This window comes from Apus apus, chromosome 9 (assembly GCF_020740795.1).
Source record: "Apus apus isolate bApuApu2 chromosome 9, bApuApu2.pri.cur, whole genome shotgun sequence".
In the NCBI taxonomy this organism is placed as follows: Eukaryota; Metazoa; Chordata; class Aves; order Apodiformes; family Apodidae; genus Apus; species Apus apus.
Genome location: NC_067290.1, coordinates 5,485,764 through 5,505,235, shown reverse-complemented (window position 1 = coordinate 5,505,235; position 19,472 = coordinate 5,485,764). Strand labels below are relative to the sequence as shown.

General features: G+C 40.4%; 1 protein-coding gene across 2 annotated transcripts; it reads left to right on the top strand.

Annotated features, from left to right (window-relative positions):
• Positions 1-4,323: 4,323 nt before the first annotated feature.
• Positions 4,324-18,666, top strand: C9H3orf14 (chromosome 9 C3orf14 homolog). 2 transcript variants are annotated; one of them, XM_051627733.1, is made up of 5 exons: positions 4,324-4,370; positions 5,901-5,982; positions 6,707-6,830; positions 11,566-11,640; positions 14,306-18,666. In XM_051627733.1, exons 2-5 carry the CDS (start codon positions 5,930-5,932, stop codon positions 14,447-14,449), a joined length of 396 nt encoding a protein of 131 aa, XP_051483693.1. In that variant the 5' UTR covers positions 4,324-4,370; positions 5,901-5,929; the 3' UTR covers positions 14,450-18,666. The 2 variants fall into 2 exon arrangements, with proteins under 2 accessions (XP_051483693.1, XP_051483692.1); XM_051627732.1 differs by lacking the exon at positions 4,324-4,370 and adding an exon at positions 4,564-4,748.
• Positions 18,667-19,472: the final 806 nt, after the last annotated feature.

The following is a 19,472-nucleotide window of genomic DNA, read 5'->3' as shown; positions in this document are numbered from 1 at the left end:
CATGCATTTAAAAAAGGAAACAAAAGAAAGTTTCAAAGTGGTTTCACATAAAAATGCCTTTCTTTTTGTTTTCCATTTGAAATATTCCTGCTTTAAAATCCCAATAGATAAAAACATTTCATTTTTTTAAAAGTGACATGTGGCAAGAATTGGTACCAGTAAATAAAAGCACATAAAGCTAAATCACACCATTCTAAATGTTAGTAAAAAATGACAAAATAAAATACTAGCTATATAAACTAGGCACAGGTGTGTAGCATATTACAAGCAAAGAACATATCTTGCAATTATAAGCATACAGTATTTATTTCACTTGTCTGTAATTACATTTTATACATGTTTGTTTAGTAATATCAATCCAAGACATCATTTTGAGGATATAATTAACTGCATGTTAGAACAGAATGTGTTTGACTGTTTTAGTGTGCTGCAAGATTTGGAAGTCTTCGTTAGCTGTGTTTAAGTGCCACCTAGTGTTACAATTCACCCATTTTGTTCAGAAAACACTTTTCTCCTAAATTTTAGGAGCAAAACTGAATTTGCAGGCTTAAGAAAAAGCGAGGGGTCAGAATGCTGACATTCCAGTGCTCACACTAAGTCCTTAATCCCCATGTAGGCACTCTGGGAGCACACCAGCTCATGTGTGACACCTGTGGTGCAGAGCATGACCCCAGCTGAGGCCACTGCTGCCAAGTGCACACCTGGTCACATCAGCTCAGCTGGGCAGGAATTACAGATCTCAGGGTCTCACTTGCAGGGATCTAGTTTTTCAAATTTCTGTTCCAGTGATCCAACATGCATTTCACACAGACGCCAAGGGCAAATCGTGCCTGAGTAATTTGGTGGCCTTCTACAATGGGATCATGGCATCGGTGGACAAAGGAAGAGCAACCGACGTCATCTACCTGGACCCATTTGACACTGTCCTGCATGACATCCTGGTATGGAAACTGGAACAGTACGGATTTGATGGATGGACCACTCTTTGGGCAAGGAACTGGCTGGATGGCTGCACTCAAAGAGTGGTGATCAGTGGCTCGATGTCCAAATGGAGACCTCTGATGAGTGGTGTTCCCCAAGGGTCACGACTGGGGCTGTTTAACATCTTTGTCAGCAACATGGCCAGTGGCACTGAGTGCACCATCAGCAGGTTTGCTAATGACACCAAAGCACTGGTGAGGTTGGCACACTGGAGGGAAGGGATGACATCCAGAGGGACCTTAACAGGTTTGAGAAGTGGGCTCATGAAAACTGCATGAAGTTCAACCAGGCCAAGTGCAAGGTCCTGCACCTGGGTCAGGGCAATCCCAAGCACAAACACTGGCTGGGTGGAGAATGGATCGAAAACAGTCTGGAGGAGAAGGACCTGGGAGTGATGGTGGACAAGAAGCTCAACATGAGCCAGCAATGTGCGCTTGCAGCCCAGAAAGTCAACCTTGTCCTGGGCTGCATCAGAAGTGTGGCCAGCAAGGCCAGGAAGGTGATTCTGCCCCTTTACTCAGCTCTTGTGAAACCTCATCTGGAGCACTGTGTCCACTTCTGAAGCCCCCAACATATGAAAGACATGAAGCTCATGGAGAAAGTCCAGAGAAGGGCCACAAAGATGACTGGAGGGCCGGAGCACCTCTCCTTTGAGGACAGGCTGAGAGAGTTTGGGCTGTTCAGCCTGGAGAAGAGAAGGCTCAGGAGAAACCTCACAGTGGCCTTCCAGTACATGGAGGGGCTACAGGAAAGCTGGGGACGGGCTTTTTACAGGAGCTGGTAGTGAGAGGTCAAGAGGTAATGGATGAAAACTGGAAGAGAGGAGATTTAGGTGAGACGTTAGGAAGAAATTCTGCACTGTGAGGCTGGTGAGACTCTGGCCCAGGTTGCCCAGAGAAGCTGTGGCTGCCCCATCCCTGGAAGTGTTCAAGGCCAGGTTGGATGGGGCTCTGAGCATTCTGATCTAGTGGCAGGTGTCCCTGCCCATGGCAGGGGGGCTGGAACTGGATGATCTTTAAGGTCCCTTCCAACTCAACCCATTCTATGATTCTAGGATTTAATGAAGACACACACACATAAAATATTTTTTAATTTTTTTCCCTGTAAGATACACAGTATAACTGGAATCTGGGAGGATGGTGACAGATGACATAACAGTCACTTGAGCACGCTCCAATGAGATGCGAGTGCATTAAGATAAGCAACAAAACACTTTTCCCCATGTAGGTGACTCCTATCTCTACAGCTTTGCTTCCGCAATGACCCTGACTGACTTCATCATGGGCACTTAGCAAACACAAGGGCACCACCTATTCAAAACAGCCCATTTTGGGGGATTTATTTTTTTTTTTTTTTTACTAAGTTTAAAGTTTATATTCTTGACAAGTTGGGAACTGATCTAGGTTAGGTTGCTCTTCTAATGAAAAAAGAGAATATTAATATTGAAAAACTGAATGCAGAGTTTATAGCTCATTAGCTATGAGCTTACAGTTTCATCCACTGTCACATAAAGCAGTCATTAAGAAATTATGGTTTCCATCCTGTCTGTTTCTGCAACACTGAGCAACTGAGAGCGTCTGTAACTCAACTAAAATGCTCTTTGCAGTCTCTCCACAAATGGCATATATAATACTTTATGTAAACCAAACTTCAATTTGTCTCTATTCTTTCTGAAAGTCATTAAAGACTACAAGAAGGATCACTGCTATTGCAACAGAACCGGTGTAGCTCAAAGTAGAATATACAAAACACTCAGGCTGTCCATTAAATTTAGTGAGACTGCAACCATGAGCTTTTCACACCATTAGAAATAGGGAGAGACTCCTGTTTCTTTGTATTGCCTATTGGAAAGTCTTGGTATGATGGTAAAAATAAAAAATATAAGTAAGATTTTTAAAGTACTATTTATCCTGACTGCAGGGGTAATTTGATGAGTACATTAAAGAATTCCTACTTAATTGTATGTCATAAAGTGAATCAATGTGAGTTTGTCGCAGAAATATAAAATCAAGAGAATGGAAAAAATGGAAAGGAGCTGAAGAATTGCAAGAAAAACTTCTGATCAGCAGTAAGAAAGGCTTGTGATGAGGCTTCCTAAACACCAGGATCAGAGAATGTTTAGGAAGAAATCAGAGTAGATCTTTCAGAGCAGCTTTTAGAAAACACCTGCTGCTGCAGGTATAAATCAGGCAACAATGAAGAAAATTAAGAAGTTAACTTTCAGCTACCTGTATTTTGCTTAGAATTGTTTGGTTTGTGTTTTCTGCCAAGGACAGCACATTCACAAAGTGGATTAATTTGTAGCCTTTTTTAAAGAACATTTTTATCGAAGTTTGAACACACAGGGCCTCAGTAACTCTTCACCTTTTTCAGGCCTGAAAGAAATTCCATTCTCTTAATACACAGAGGGCAAGATCACACCACAGGGTTTGCAAACGCCATGTGGAGAGTCTGTCTGGCATTCACAGCTCGTTTCCCACGCCAAAAAGGTAACGCTGTGCCTTGTGCAGGAGAGGAACTGGCACTGGACCCAGGTCTGCCTCACTAGAGAACACGGCGGCATTGGGGGACAAGCAGACTGTGGAAGGAGTGAGCACAGGTAACGCCAGCCCTCCCTGCCTGGAGTGTGTTCACTCCTCAAGTTATTTCACAGATTCGTCCGGCTGGAAGAAAAACCTTCAAGATCAAGAAGTCCAACCGCTGGCACACAGCCAAGTTCACCCCTCAACCCCGTCCCTCAAGCACCACAGCTTTTAAACACCTTCCGGCCCTGACACAACCCTTTTAGGAAAGCTGTTTTTTTCCCTGACGTCTCATCTAAACCTCCCCTGGTGCAACTTGAGGCCACTTCCTCATGTCCGATCCCTTCTTCCTCGGCAGAGGGGACCAACCCGCACCACGCTGTTCACCCCCTTTCCAGACAGCTGCAGGGATCAGCCCCGTCTCCCCTCAGCCCCCACAACCCCAGTTCCCTCGGGCGCTCCTCCCAAAGCCCCGCGCTCTGAATCACTTCGGCCGCAAAGCCCACAAAAAAAAAAAAAAAAACAACAAAAAAAAAAGGTTTGCCCGAACTATTGCGAAGTATCGTGCGCGCAGGGAGAGCGGGACGGCTCAGGCCGCGGGTGTCACGAAGGACAAACCGGGCGCGGCCCCTCCCGCCGCCATCGCCCCCCTCAGCGCAACGGTCCCCGCGCGCGCCCGCCCGCCCCACGTGACCGGGCTCCTCCAATGGCGGTGCCGGAGGCGGATCCGGCGCTCACGGCTCGGCGCCCGCTTTCCGGCCGTCTCCATGGCAGCGGAGGGGGGTGTGCGGGGGGGGTGTGAAGTTCAGGCGCTGCGGAGACCGGGGTGGGTGGTTGGTTTCCTTTTCCAAGCCGGCCGGGATGAAGGTAAAGGAGCTCCGCGGGTTTATTTAGATTTTCTTTCCTGACTTTCGGAATAGTACATTCCGATGGGCTCATAGATTCAACCCCCCCCCCCCCCCTCGCCTTCGCAATGGTAGAGCCAAGGGCGGCTCCTGCCGGCCCCGCCGCTCCCGCCGCCGCTGAGGGGAGCGGGCCCGTCCCGCCCGCCCCAGGGCCCGACCTGACTCCCCTGGGCCCCACCTGCCTCCCCGGGGCTTCAACCCAGACGAGGGCTGAGCCTGGAGCTCAGGGACGCCGCATGTCAAGCGATTGTCCCGTGGTGCTGCGGCCGGAGGGCGCTCACGCTTGGGCGCTTGTTCGTTGCTGCTTGTTTGTAAGCTGGGGCTTCCCTAGGGAAAAGAGGTGCGTGCGTTTGCACTCCCCCGTGCTTTGGTTCCCCCTGTTCTCGGCCAAGGCGTTGCCTGAACGAGCAGAGAGCTCTGGTTTCACACAGCAGGCCCCTAGGCGGGAGCAGGGTAGTTCCCCACCTGAGGGAGAGAGCACAGGGGGGATGTACCCCTTGCCAAGCCAAGGGGAAGCACCAGCAGTAGGGCAAAAAAGTGCTCGTCAGAGTGTGCTGACACATGCATCCCGAGAAAATGGGCTGTGCTCAAGCTAGAGGGCTTGTGCAAATAGCTTCCTTCAAAGTTAACCAACGACTCTTGGCAAAAAGGAGGCCTTTCCTAATGTTCTCCTATCTTGACGAGATCTTTAGTTTTCCTACCCTTCAACGTTGTAAATATGTGATTGGTTATTTTCTTTAATTTTTGCTTGGCACCGTGGTCAAGTTTACTCTGAGGTGAAAAAAGATTAAAACTGTAAAACACTTCAAGCCCTTTGAAAAGTGTTGTGGGGTCTATCAGTGAGCAGCTAATTTCCTTCATATCTCAAATAAATAAATAAATTCGTAAGATGTAAACAACTGAAGCTGTATATTCCACCATGTACTGTGTTACAGTACTGAAAAGCTGAGCTCAAGAAGTTTACAGTTAATTTTTCAAGCATTCAAACATTTATTAGCTTAAGTTAATCAGTTTATTCATGCCTGTACTTAAATGTAGATTCTTGCAAACAGGGCATTGTAAGAGTTAGTTATAAATAATGTTTACAAGTATAAATGGCCTCAGAGTAACATGACAGAAGCCAGAAATCACTAAACAGTAATACACATTATGCAAGCACATAGTTTTCCTGTGCAGTTGTCTCTGAAACATGAGAAAACTTCATGTGAACTCTGAAACTTGGAAGTCAGATTTTAGTTAGCTCATAAATTATTAGAATTCAGGAAGGTTTTCCTAAAACATATTGTGAACATGAGTCGTGTGCATGTATTCAAAGCATAATGTAAAATTGTCTTGTGATGAATAATAAAATTTATAAACAGGTTTTGTGTAGGTAGCTGATATGTGAATATCATGCTTGCAAGCTTTTAACACAGCTTTGTTTAATACTGAAAAGTGTATGTTCATGTGTGTCTTTGTAAGATTTTAATTTCACTTGGTTTACCTTTAATAGAGTGACAAAACTGGGGTAAACAACTGAAAATGTCATCCTATTTGGCTCAGGAGGCTCACCTTGCTAGAAGACATGAAGAGATGTAAGTAGTTGTCTCGGTGTTGTGCCTCACAGCAGCTGGTGTTGTGGTCTTGTGGGACCTTCCTCACTGCCCGTGGCCAGCCTGGGGACCTGAGTCCAGGTTCTGCACAGAGCACAGAGCTATTTCAACAAGGGGTTGGTGTTCCAGGAGGTGGCACTCTTCCTTCATGAACTATTGGAATTAGCATCCCTGATTGCCGTTAAGGATAGTCAGGTTGATGAGGTTTTTGACTTCAGTGGTGGTACTGGTTTAAGATCTCCATTGTTAACCTCCCATCACCATTAAATTCGTATTTGGGGAAGGTAATTGGATTATTTCACTCTACAATTATAGAGTTGCTTCTTTGTTGCCCTGTAAACTCAGATTGTGAGGCAAATACAGCAATGATTCAGAAAAAATCTGCTTTTCTTGTAACAACTAGTACTTGCCAGTGAGCAAGAGGAGTACGGATCAAGTCATCCCAGCCCACCCTGTCCTCCCTGTTCTGGGAGACTCAGTGCTTCTAAGCACCTTAGCATATGAGGACTGCTGGGTGCAACGTTATAGCTTCATACAAGCACAGCAGGTGGTGTCTGCCTGTACCTTTTCCCTCCCCCAGCACACCCACCCTACAGCAGTCTTAATTAGCCCCATAGTTTTGAGAAAACTGGGTAAGGTAAAAAGGTTATTTTCTAGCTCCTGAGCAAAATGTTCTACCCACTTAGCAAAATGTTTTCCTTTGTAGACTGTCTCAGAGATCAGAGCTGCTACAGCAGATGGAGACTTATCTAGGAGACAAAAAGACTAAAAAGACATGGCAAACTCAAGCAGCTGATGCAGCTCATAAAAGGAATGCAGCACTTTTAAATGTAAGTTTCTGCAACTACTAGGAACTGCACTGAAATGTCACTGTTATGTAGCTTCGAGAAATTTTAAAACGTGTTTGCTCTATGGTTACCATTTGAATTCTCCTATATACATTTCCTTCTTCTGGAACTTGACCAAAAGTATTAAATGACAGGTCTTTATTGTCTGATAGCTTCACTACCTGTTTCCCGTGCCCTTCTTAGATGAGCCTTGTGGTGGCAGCTGCTGCTCTGTGGGGTTTTTTTTCTCCTTAGTTTTTAAGTACATGTAGAGGTGCAACACATCCTATTACATGTCTGCCTAAGGGAAATTAGGAGTCTACAGGCAACAGTTACAGCACCATTACACTTGGATTCAAGATATGGGTATATGGTTGGAAATGGAGGCTGACCAACCCTGTGATGATTTAGTCCAGGGTGGGAACTACTCTCCCACTATGACTGTGTGAAGTTGTGGAAGAAATTCTCAGTTTAATGTTTTTCTTTGAAGAGGTGTAGAGTGACTTCAAGAATCTCACTTGCAAGTCTGTAAAAGCAGTGTTTGGTGATTCTGGCTCTTCCTAGTGGTGATACTGCTAATAATGTTAGTAGTTGTTCTGCATACCTGTTGTCCTATTTAGGTAGGGTTTGTGTTTCCTGGATAAATTGAGCAGACTTTTGAGAATGGGCAATTAAAATTATCTAGGTTTGATGGCAGGGACTGAAATATTAAAATCTCTTCTGCAACCCCTACCTTTAGGCAGCTGAGTTTGAAGAGCTTGCACTTGACCACTGATGTGAGCATGCTTTTGAAAATGTTTGTTTGTTGTTCAGGGAAGAGCAGAAAACCACACCTCTTGTGCACTTTCTTTAAACTCTTACTTATTAGGGGTCCCTATTGCATGTATTATGTTTATTGAAACAATAAGCTTTACTCTAGAAAACTACAAGATTAATATATGTCAGCAGGTTTTTGTTTGTTGTTTCTTTTCATGCAGAGTCTGGTTAAGATCTTAAACGCTCACATTTTGGGCAGATATAATTCTCTTGCAGGCCCTCTTTGTATTTCAATAGAAGTTATATTTAGGGAGTGACAGACAAGGCAGTTCATCAGGGATGCCTTCTTACCTGTTTTGTGGCAAGGAAGATTTTTCAACTTGGACTCTGGTAAATTGGTGCATTCTAGGCTGGGACAATCAAACCAGTGGCTGGGGAGAAGTGGATGGTTTATTTTTTTCCATAGTTCATGCTCCATTGATTTAGCAATTTCACCCATTATGACTCCCATTTTCTATATGCGTTATATAATAGATTTTTATTTTGTCAATACAGCTTTTTATAAATTATTTGTATTTTATAAATGCATTTTCAATTTAGCTATACAGGGGAACATCATAAATGCAGGTTATATTTCTGCATGCTGAGAGGTTGTTGTGTTGGAAATCTTAACAATAGCTCAGGCATATACAGAGTGTAAATATTTTTATAGTTAAACAGATATTTGCCATCTTCTGTCACATCCTCAAAATTGTTCCTTTCAAGTGTCAAAAATGTTGGTGTTTGTATGGAAAAAAAGCAAAAACATATGTATCAAAACAAATTCTGTTGCAGGATAAAGTAGCATAAATCAGTTTAAATCTATTAATTTTATACTAGTTTTAACAGGCATGCACTCCTGCAGATGCTTTCTGATAACAGAAGAAAACAGGAAAAAAAAAAAAAATCTATGCAGAATAATATATGAGAAGCTTGAAAACAAGACTGATTAATGTGCCAGCTTCAGAATATTGTTCCTGATACCAGGCACTGTACATTTCACAGTTACCATGTGGAGAGTTGTTGATTTGGCCTACTCAAAAATACATGGACATGATGAAGTGTTATTTTTTTATTTGCATTTCTGTTTTTCTGCGTGTAAGCAAAATCAGTTGTTTTCACTGTGTGATCATAGCAAAAGACATTTTCCTTTCTCCCTGCTTATTGATATTTATGCACAGGAAAGCATTTCAAAATTAATTTATTTTCTAATCAGTAGGAAGCAAGGAGCTAAGCGTTTATTTTTTTTAAATTTAAATTTTAACATTTTAAGCACTTGTTCAGCATTTTAACGTAATTACCAGAGTATATTCCTTGATGTCTTTAGAGAGAGACTGCAGATTAGGGAAATCTGTGTCATTTGGTACTTATATAATGTTGTTGTAATAAAAGCAGAAATTAGACTAGTATTTATAATCTAATTGATGACATTTGTTTGTCAGTAGTATTTCTTGTGTTTAGAAATATGTTTTACTGTGTAACAGCTTGTAACATGAAATAGAACCTAAAGAATATGCTATATACTAGTTAGTATTTGGAAGGTTAGACCAAATTTTCTTTCCTTCACAGGCATGTAGTTCTACAATTATTTAAGTGGGATTCTGGCAGGCTGATATCAATATAAGTGACAGCTGAATTTGGTCCCTTAAACATGATGCGTGTGTCAGGCCATTCCATTTTACCTCTGGGGAAGGGTCTTGAATTGTTTGAGTTCCAGTCCTTGTGGTTTTAGGGGAAGCGTGGTAAGATGCTCTCTTTTTTTTCAGTACTGTGACATACTAGATTTGCTGGGCTTTTTCCAAGGTTTACACTGCTGATGTATTTATTTTTATATTGATGATGTGGATTTCTTTTTCATGCAAAGCTTACCAGTTGTATAGACACACAAGATGTGCCATCTAATCTTTTCAGTAGTTACAGTTATTTTTTAAAGCATACTACACCTTCCAGCAAAAATTTCTTTCACTGTCTGTCATTAAATCAGGATTCTGAATGACAATAGACTGCACAACATACAAACTAGAGCGAGCAACAAAAAGACACATCCAATATCTAGGCTATGCCAAAGTGACCTTCTCTACTAAACATACATGCACAACTGATGTCTCCTTTCTTGCCTAAAAGACACTCATTTCCTATGACCATAAACATTCCAATGACTTAGCTGAGTATATAAAGAAATAATGATCTTGGTGGATGTTCGTCCTTCCTGTGAAAATTCCTACAGGAATTAGGAAGAAGGATTCAGAAAGGAGGTAAATCCTATGGAAGAATAGGAAGTGAACATTACTGCTTGATCCCTCTTTTCAGTGGGGTGATAACTTCTCCAGGCTTGGTCTGAGCCATACTGATACCAGCTTCCCTTGGTGCTCTTAGGTTTGTACCTGTTCTAAGTACACGCAACAGAGGAATTCCTTGCTTGGATTTGTTAAGTCTGTGTTGCCCTCTGTTATTTTGATATCGTGACTTCAAGTGGCTTCCATCTTTGCTCATTTTCCCACTTTATCCCTGTTAGTCTTTTCTCACCTGAAAAGGTGCAGCCACTTGCTGTTTCTGAAGATTTGGATCAACCTGAGTCTTAGTTTGCTCGTTCTCAGACAACCTTTAGCTTCCTACAAGGCAGTGCACTTTGCTGTAAAAAAGGGAGAACAGTTTGGCTTAGATTAAGTTTGGAATCATGTACAAGAGAATACATTCATGCTGTAAAAGGAGTTATTAAAATAAGATCAACAGTGTAAACTGAATGAACTGGTTGTATCTGCAACGTTAAGTTGAAATTCAGCTAACAACAAGGCTGTTTTTTGCTTTTATTAATCATACTCAACTGAATTTTACTCATTTTTCAAACTAAACTTAAGTCGAGCAGGGTTTACTTATTGATGTATTGAGATTGGCTATTATTCAATAGGAGTAATCATGTTTGGTCTCTCCTGTGGATATGCTCCTCCAGAATCTCACTCTTCTTTTCAACGGCAGTGATGGTGAATATTTGGGAAGTCCCTTTGGGGAATTTCCTCTCTCATTTAGTTTTTCTGTTGTACTCTTCACACCCGCTCTCTGCTCCCAACTCTGCCATCTGCTATACTTTCTTTCCCCCTCCACTCTGTTCAGCTTTGGCTTCTTCACACCCCACTCCCACGTCCCTTTCTGTCTCTCTTCATCTGCCCACCACTCAATCTCTTCAATGTTTGGGTATGGAACTAAGCCCACAAGAATGGGTCAGAACTTTAAAGGGGGAGGGTGGTTAGTTTGGGGGGATGTTTTGATTTGTTTGTTGCTGTTGTTTTTTTGGTTCCTTCTGGGTTGTTGTTTTTTTTTTTATAAATGTATTTAGGCCTTTGTGAATCCAGCACACATCCACTGGACAAGCAGAAACCCAAATACTGATTTTTTGTGAGAAAGCTATGTGAGGTGCATTGTCATCCAAGTTTGTCTGGTGAACAGCTTGCTGCAGCTCTCCATTTTTGTGCACATGTTATGCATGCATATTAGCAAGTCATCTTTGTCTTGAGGAGTAAGGATCTTGCACATAATTTGCCTAGTTACTTTACAGTTACAGTAGCTAGAATACATACTTCAGTCTTCATGCAGCACAGAGAAAGCCATTCTGTTCCCCCGCATTTTTGTAAGCTTTAGAAAACAGAATTTCACTGTAATATACCCTAGTGTCCAGAAAGAACAATGGTGTTTTACAGCAACAGTCTTGTGTGCTCATGAAATTCGTTCTTGTGTCAAAAAGGTACAGCAAACATATTTAGAATCTGCAGGATGTTAGTCTTACTAGTACAAGTTGGATTTCAGAATGACTAAATGAAATGTTTGAAATTCAGTGGTTTTATTTGAATGCTGTTTAGCTGTAAAGAGTTAAATTGCCTTTTTGTGAGTGTGTGTTTTTCTTTTAATATTCTCGGTGTTTCTAAAATGTATTTTGCCTGTGTTTTAGGATATACAAGCAGCAGAAAAAAAGCTGCAAGAAAGAGTGTATTCACTTCCACATCCCGATACTGTTAAGTTAGAAGTAAGTCCTAGAATTCTGTCTTTTTATTTGCTGTTTACCAAATATTTTGCTTTTTCCCCCCCTGAAGCATGTTCTTAAAGTGAAAATAATTGATTTTAAAATCCAGTGACTGGTATAGCCAAAGGCCTGTGTACTGTGTAGCAAGCTGAACCTAAATTCTGGGGCAAGGTCCCTAGATTCTGGAGCATTCTGGTGGAAATATTCAGCAGCTTTCAGATCTATACAAATATCTGTTTTAAAATTAAGTTGAATATAAAAATTATTGTGGAGATCAGAAGATTACTGCAGTTATGTGAGAGCTATTTAGTTTGGTTTATGTGGTCAGTTTGCCATAAATTATCATCTTTATAAATCAGGGTCAACAGTTTATCAGCATGAACAGAGAAACTTACTTCTCAGAGTTATTTTATGGTTTTATGAGAGCTTGTGAAAAGCACTGGTACAGCAGGAATGCTCACATTTTCCTTCTTAACCTGGAATCCTAAAACATTATTGAAAGATAACAATGTTTAATAGCAAGTCACTCTGAAAACTAAGTATTATCCTGACACAATGTAAAAAGTTCAGTTCCTTAGTCTCAAGACTTTATCAGGATTATCCAGTGAGGAATGAATGATGAGGACAGGAACAGTCCTGAGAACAGGAATAGGAGCACAGCTCTTCCTGATGCAAACTAAACATCTTAACCCCAAGACCACTGAGGCAGGTTCTTGCTTGTGTTTCTTGCACCAGTGGGTTGTGGGTTCTTCCTTGTATGGTGGCTTAGCTCCCACAGGCATAGCAGCGTGGAGTGTTCCACAGTATTTTTTGTGCTAGGGCACTGTCAGAGGAGGCGAAAGGGATAGATTTTAGAGTTGTCCACCTGTGAAGAGAGTTGTATTGTTTCACACCTACTGGGCAAATGCTGTAAAGCTTAGGCCGTTACTTAGGGGAGAGGCATTATTTCCTGTTCTGGTTATTGTGAAAAGTTTTTGTTGGCCATTGCACATTGTAAATAGCCTAGTGCCATCACTGTGACAGGATGCACACTGAGGATGCCCATCCAGTGAGACAGAGATATATGTATGCACTCATATATAAATATATATGTTTTTATTTTTATTGTAGGGATTTTAGGCAAAAAGGGTACTTTTTTTCCTGGATACCTGTATGTCTTGAATGATACTAAGGAAGATGATGAGCTACTAACAGACCTATTTTGTTTGTGTTCTGAAGTAATTTAAAGCTCCTAGAGGACTTTCAAGGCACCTCTAGAATTGTCTGGATCAATTTTGGGCTGCTGTTCCCTGTGTTAGGTGTTAAGCTGCTTGCAGCACGTAGACCAAATTCTGCACAAATTGCAGAATGCAAAGGAATTGCTTATGGCTGCAGAGATGTCTACACTCTGCAGCAGTGGTTGAATTTTAGAGAGAATAGAGTTGCTATTTGAAGGAAAAGATCCTGGTTCAGCCTTTTTTATACTTCTAAAGAAGAGTGCTATAAATAGTCAAAAAAGAAAACTTTCTTTCATGGTTCAAAATTCTTGTGTGTGTGCTTTGTTCCAAAATGCTGCTGAGCATATTTCACTCAGCCATGTATGTGTCTGTATTAATATACTTTGAAAGTTATGGCTATAATGGATCCCCAGCTTGCTAAGTTGGAGTAGTTTTGTGTGACAGCACATATGCTTGTCAAAAAAGATTCTTTGAGTAAATCTGTTGAAGAAAATATTTTTGTAAACCTGCAAGAGCCATAGTTATATCTGAGTTACTTGTAAGGATCAAAATGATTAGCCAGGAATCTAATACTCTGCAGGGAGATGTTCAGTTTTGTGGTACACGTCTTCCACGTTGTATACTTAAGCAAGTAAATTTAAAAAAAGCTCAATACATATGTACCAGAAATGTTTTCTATTAGAAAATTACTTTTTTCTGAAGAGACATCAGTGTCTAGAAATACACTTACACTGGTGGATGGATTAAAGTCTTGGCTTAATACAGCTCTTTGTTCCCAGTGGAAAAAGAATGATATGTGGCATTTCACTTCTTTAAAATCCTACAAACAATTAAGTTATCCTTAGGATACAAACACTAAAATGATGGTGTGTCTGTTTCTGCATTGCAATGCAGAAAAAGGGTTAGATAATCCACAGTGGTTTTTCACATGATAAGTATACAGCTTTTTTTTTTCCTGTTTGTGATCCAGATGCTGGAGCCAATTACTTTGTCACTGATGTATCTTGCCTAAAATTTTACTCAAATATTATGAACTACATTACTGCAAGCTTTTCTAGGACAACCAATGTACATAGTACATTAAACATTTTTTTTCCACTTCAAATTTAGATTGCACTAACATACATACTTAAACATAAAAGCTGCTTTTGGGATAGTTTATTATCACTGAAAATATTTTGTTAAAGGTACTGTGAGGGTCTAAACTGTTGCTTACCACAAGAGGGCACATTCAGTCACATCACAGTTCATGCTGCAGAACGAAATCTTTCCAGGCTTTTGCTTTGTATCATACAGGAGATTTGAAATTTCATGTGTAAGTACATTGTTCTTTGCTGTTATTATTTCACTCATAAGTCAGTGTTTAATAATGCATTGCATATCTGTATTGTTTTTAAACTGACTGACCCAGATTTTGAAATTAAGTTTATTTTTTCTTACATCTTTCTCAGACTCTCTATTGGGCATCAGTAAAAGAATCTCTTCCCAAGTGGGAACAGTTTCTTTTAGGAAGAGCCGAAGTTCCTATTGGTTTTAAGAATACGAAAACTACAAGACAGAACATAAGCTACCCAGAAGAAGATTCACAAAAATGAACACTCTAGTTTAATTTTGTTTTGCAGTTTATGGCTTGAGCAGACAAGGTCAGCCAGATCAGCCAACAGAATATCACACCATTAAATTGTAATGTAAATCATGCAGATGAAAATGCAGATGAAAACTGTACTGGATTATTTGCTTCCATTGTCACATGATGTACAAATCTTTATATTTGTGCTGTAGTAGAGAAACAGTCCTCAAAGGGACTTCTAGGATCAAAAGTGAGCAAAACTGGTGTATAGAAACCAAAGCAATTGCTTTTTCAGTATGAGAAGAGTTGTAGATTATTTTTAATCTTCTGCTTCTACCTGTAAGTGCAAGAAGTAAAGACACATTGGTGCATTATCTTTCTTCGCTGCAGTCATCTGTGCTGTGTGTGTCTTTGTGGCTGGGGGAGAAAGGAGGAATTCACCAGTAATGGGAAAGACAGGCTGTTGGCATCAGGCAGAGCAGCTTTGGTTGAGCACCAGAAATCAGTGTAAAAGCCTTCATGAGAGCAGTTGTAGAAAGAACACACTGAATTTCTGCATCTTCCTCTCCCTGATTTTTGTCATTGCCACTTTCATTTCTCCTACACCTCAGCCCAGTAGCCACTGCTGCTTTTCCCAGCCTCCTGCTGCCTACTTTATATTTCCTGTCTAATGGGTGAGTAAAGACAAGAAAAAGTGAACAAATCTCTAGGTTTTGGTTTTTTTTCTAGACTGCTCTTAATGCTGTTTTCTTTATGTTGACATAATCTACAAGTGAGACCTTTTGCTTAGGCATGAAAAGTTTGAAAGAAGCAAGCTGAAAGGTGGCTGGCAGTGCATGCCCAAGAAGAACCCACCATATATAGAAGCAGAGGAAATTATATCTTCATTTTCAGTCACTGAATAGCTCCTCAGCTTCCTCCTACAGAGGTGCAGTTTCAGTGGGCTAACTCGGCATGAAAATTTCACTGCTCTAGTGCAGTGCTTCTTAAAGTGTCAGTTCAGTGAAGGATCCTTCCAGGTATGTGACTTGGCCTGCAAAAATTTCATCCTCCCTAAGCAAAGGAAGCCTAGGAAAAAATTATTATATTTTTTTTTTTTAAATTTTAAGAGCCTGGACTTGAGTCAATATATTGCTAGAATTTAATGCCATATGCAACAACACACTTCCACCTCCAACATGAAAATAGGAGGAAAGAATTTTAGCTCTGCCAGTGTCTGAGCATATGAAAATTACAAATTTTGCTCAGCTACTAGTGAACTGATCTATGCATCTCCATGCTACAGAGATTTTATTGTTAATAGTAGGGATATTTTAATGGCTTTTATTGAAGCTGAGGTACTTATTAGCAACATTTCTCACAAATAGCCTGACTGCTTTGGATCTGTACACTAAAAATCCTGTGTTCTTTTAGTTAATTAAATATAGGTAAGTTATTCACTGATTAGCTGGTGGTGGGGACGTCATGGTCCAGTCAGAACTAGAGAACTAACTTCCAAATGAAAGCTCTAGTGACTCTGGGTAGTCTTTAATGATCAACACCTGCAGACACTGTTCTCTGTGAAATTAGGCACCCGGTTTTGTCTGAATTTAAATTAGCTAAAGAATCACTGACACAGTAAAATCAAAACATCAGCTGCATTATAAAACTGTATGTTTTGAAAAGGAATATTAGGAGTTCATTTAAAACTTTTTCTATTGAAGTGTCCATTAAACTGATAAGTTTTTACAGAAACTGCCATCTTAGAAATATCCTGTTGAGTGGGTGTTGGTGTTTGTAACAATAACGTTGTTTTCATAATATGTGATGGCAGATTAGCACACTTCTCTGCAGTGTTGTTAACAGTTGTAATTAAGGAATAAACAGTAAAGGGTGTCAGTCCGATGACAATTTCATCTATAGTGTCACAATACAAAATGTCACAAAATATTAGAACTGTTATATAACTACAAAAATATCAAATTAGGCTTTCATCTTACAAGCAGAGAGCTTAAAAAAAAACCATCAAACAACAACAAAAAACTGGCATAGATACCATTGCCATTTTATACCTACACAGTGTTCTGTCACAAAGACAAGTTGGTAATATTTTCTTCTGTAAGATCACAGTCTGGGTCTCAATCTGATTTAGTGGGAATGTGTGTGGTTCTTAGAATTGTAGAACTCAAATTTAGAAAGCAAATATTTGGAACCAGTTGAGCAGACAAGGAGGGAAAAGCTATTACACATGATGCCCAAAATAAAAGGATGGGTGAGCACTTAGTTGCTAACAAAGACTAGGATTCATCCTTGTCTTTGCATCCAAAGGGAAATCACTTAACTAAAATCTGGGCCCCTAAGTACTTTATAGGTATGAATAATCTGCGTCTTTATCTCTTTGGACTCCTCCTAAACACTGGGACACAATGCAGATGCTCACTATCTCCTTGTCCCTTTTGATTTCTCATGGAAGGAAAGCAAAGTGTGTGGACTATCAGGGCATGGCAGCTGGATGGGCAAGGATTGTGCTGTGAAAGGCACCTGCAGGCAGTGTTAGTGTAGTTTTTGTGCTGCAGTTAACTGCTCAGGTACTGTGATTCTGATTATTTTGTTGTTACTGGGCAAAGAGATTAAGATTAAAGTGAAATTATCCTATTTTCAAAGAAGGATATTCCTTTTTTTTTTTATGCAACATATCTTTAGAAGCAGTAGGACAAGTAGTGCCTGGAAAACTACAAGGGAACATGTCCAGAAAATTATAAAATTAAGAGAAACATTTAAAGCAGGCATATGTATAGGTGACTGCTCTTAGAGACAAGAGCCTTCCTGCTGGTCTGTGGTCTGATATAAAGAAATGCAGTTGTATCTAAGTGAAGCAGCCCAGCAGCAGGGGCAGGGAGGCACCCAGCAGGGCCAGCCAGGTACAGGAGAGAGCACTTCCTGCCTTGGCACAGACCTCGGGGCAAGCACTGGCAGGGAACATAATTACATGGTATCTCCTGGTAGAGTTGTTGAATGCACAGTTTGATTTACTATGGCTGAACTAGCTTGCCACTTGCCTTTCTAGAAATAAAAAATGGAGAAAGCAAACATTAATTCAACTTAACTGTTTAAAAAAATATAATCAACCAAAACGATGGTTTAATGGTTTAATGTTGGCTTTAAATGAGATCTTGAGTGGGTGTTCTTTACCAAGTCAAGGCTGTTACTTCAAACATATCCATTCTATGCAGTTATATCCCATCTTCTCCCCAGTTTTCATATATATAAAAATTGAAAATATTTATTATATATGTTACATTATATATCTCTCTCTCTCATATAAGTCCTACCCATCTTGGGTAAATGTTTTTTTCCCTCAGAACATAACCTGTTACTCTGCATTCTTGACTTGCTGCTTGCTTTTTTTGTGTTAAAATGTATGTATACATAAGCTGCAACGGTCCTGAGAGCCTCTTGCTTCTTGTGCCTTTCTGGTGGGTGAGGAGAAGCAATTGAGAGAAGAGCAGTAAGGAAAACCAAAGGTTTTGCCTGTTTGTAAGTTAATCTTTGAGTATCTTTCAAGAAGAAATAATCATCCTTTTTTAGGTTTATGCACAGTAACCACAGTACTAAGCCAGGAGCACATCCTGTTCACCCATCTTCTTACCTCTACCACCACATTCCTGAGCTTTTTACTTTCTCAGTTATTCTGGCTGTGGGGGCAGTAGCAGAAGGCGTGTTAGTTTCCCCTAGGATGAGAAATTTCTTACTCCACAAAATCTTTCTCAAGCCTATGAATTTCATTTGAGAGTATATATGAAATAATGAGAGGTCAGACCTGTGATATTTGGCACTAACTATGGGATCCTCTCAATGGTATTTATTCATTCAGGGTCTTGGTTTCATAGACATTGGGAGCTAGATTTTAGGCTGGGCTTAGAATTCTTCCTTCCTGTCTTTTTCATTCACATAGAGCAGGTCAAGGATGTAGATGCTCAGTTTGAGCTTGTTGGTACTGAAAAACAGGAAAACCAAATTTGAAATGGAATGTACTTGATGAGGTTACATCTGAAAGAAAACATTATTCACTCCATAATGGTAATTTTCATAATATTTTAATAATTGTGTTCAGATATAACTTGACCTTAAATATCACCCCAAATGCAAGCTGTTTTAACATATTTGTAATGCTAAAGTCTTCATTACTGTGATACTCTGTTTGCTCAAGGATTATAATCCATGGATAATGTGTAGCAGTTGGAATAAAGCTTTGATCCTGTAGTCACTGTCTCTTGGATTTCAGTGTTCTATTGCTTGTACAAGTTGGATATATCTCGGTGCCTGCTGTAGCCAAGGGTGGGGACAGTGAGTACACCAGTGATAAACACTTTCCTTAGCTTATGGTGCTGATTTGCCTCAGTTTTCCTCTGACACTGATCAGAAATGTTAATCTGCTGAGTGACGATTAGAATATCTGAAGTTTGTTGCTGAAAAATCCAAATGTAACGAATCCCACATTTCTTTCTCCTTATTGTTTCCCCATAACTACCTGCTAAATAAATCACTGCAGATACGTGATCACTAGCAAGATATGGATAGAGATACTTCAACCCTTGCAAAGGAAACAGGTGTGGGGAGAAAAAAAAACCAAACAAACGACACCCAGTTTTCCAGTGCACCCTCCTGCTGTGTGAAGCTCTTTGTCTTTGCCGTAAACAGGGTGATTTCATTTGGGAATTTGCTACACACCGCTGAAACAGCTCTTGAAAATGCCCCTAATTGTACCCGCTGCGTATGTAACCTTCCAGTTGTGTCTTTTTCCTTTGGGGAAATTTTGCATTCGTTTGTTTTTTAGCGCATAGAGATAGGAAGTGTGGTCGCTTCGTCTTGTAAGTTTTATTACTGGTGGTGATGATGATCTTAAAAAGAAACGTGTGGTGTTTCTTTCTCCTTCCTCAGTCGTATCACCTACCAGAAAGCCCCAATAGGCAACAAAACAGTGTGAGACGGTATTTACATCACACTTTTGAAACAGATTCAAGCAGAGACAGCTGCCAGAAGATTATTTTACAAATATATTGCAAATT

Coding starts and splice junctions, on each gene's coding strand:
- C9H3orf14 (XM_051627733.1), top strand. CDS start 5,930: ATGTCATCCTATTTGGCTCAGGAGGCTCACCTTGCTAGAAGACATGAA. Junction 5,983..6,706: donor GCTAGAAGACATGAAGAGAT/GTAAGTAGTTGT, acceptor TTTCCTTTGTAG/ACTGTCTCAGAGATCAGAGC. Junction 6,831..11,565: donor GGAATGCAGCACTTTTAAAT/GTAAGTTTCTGC, acceptor CCTGTGTTTTAG/GATATACAAGCAGCAGAAAA.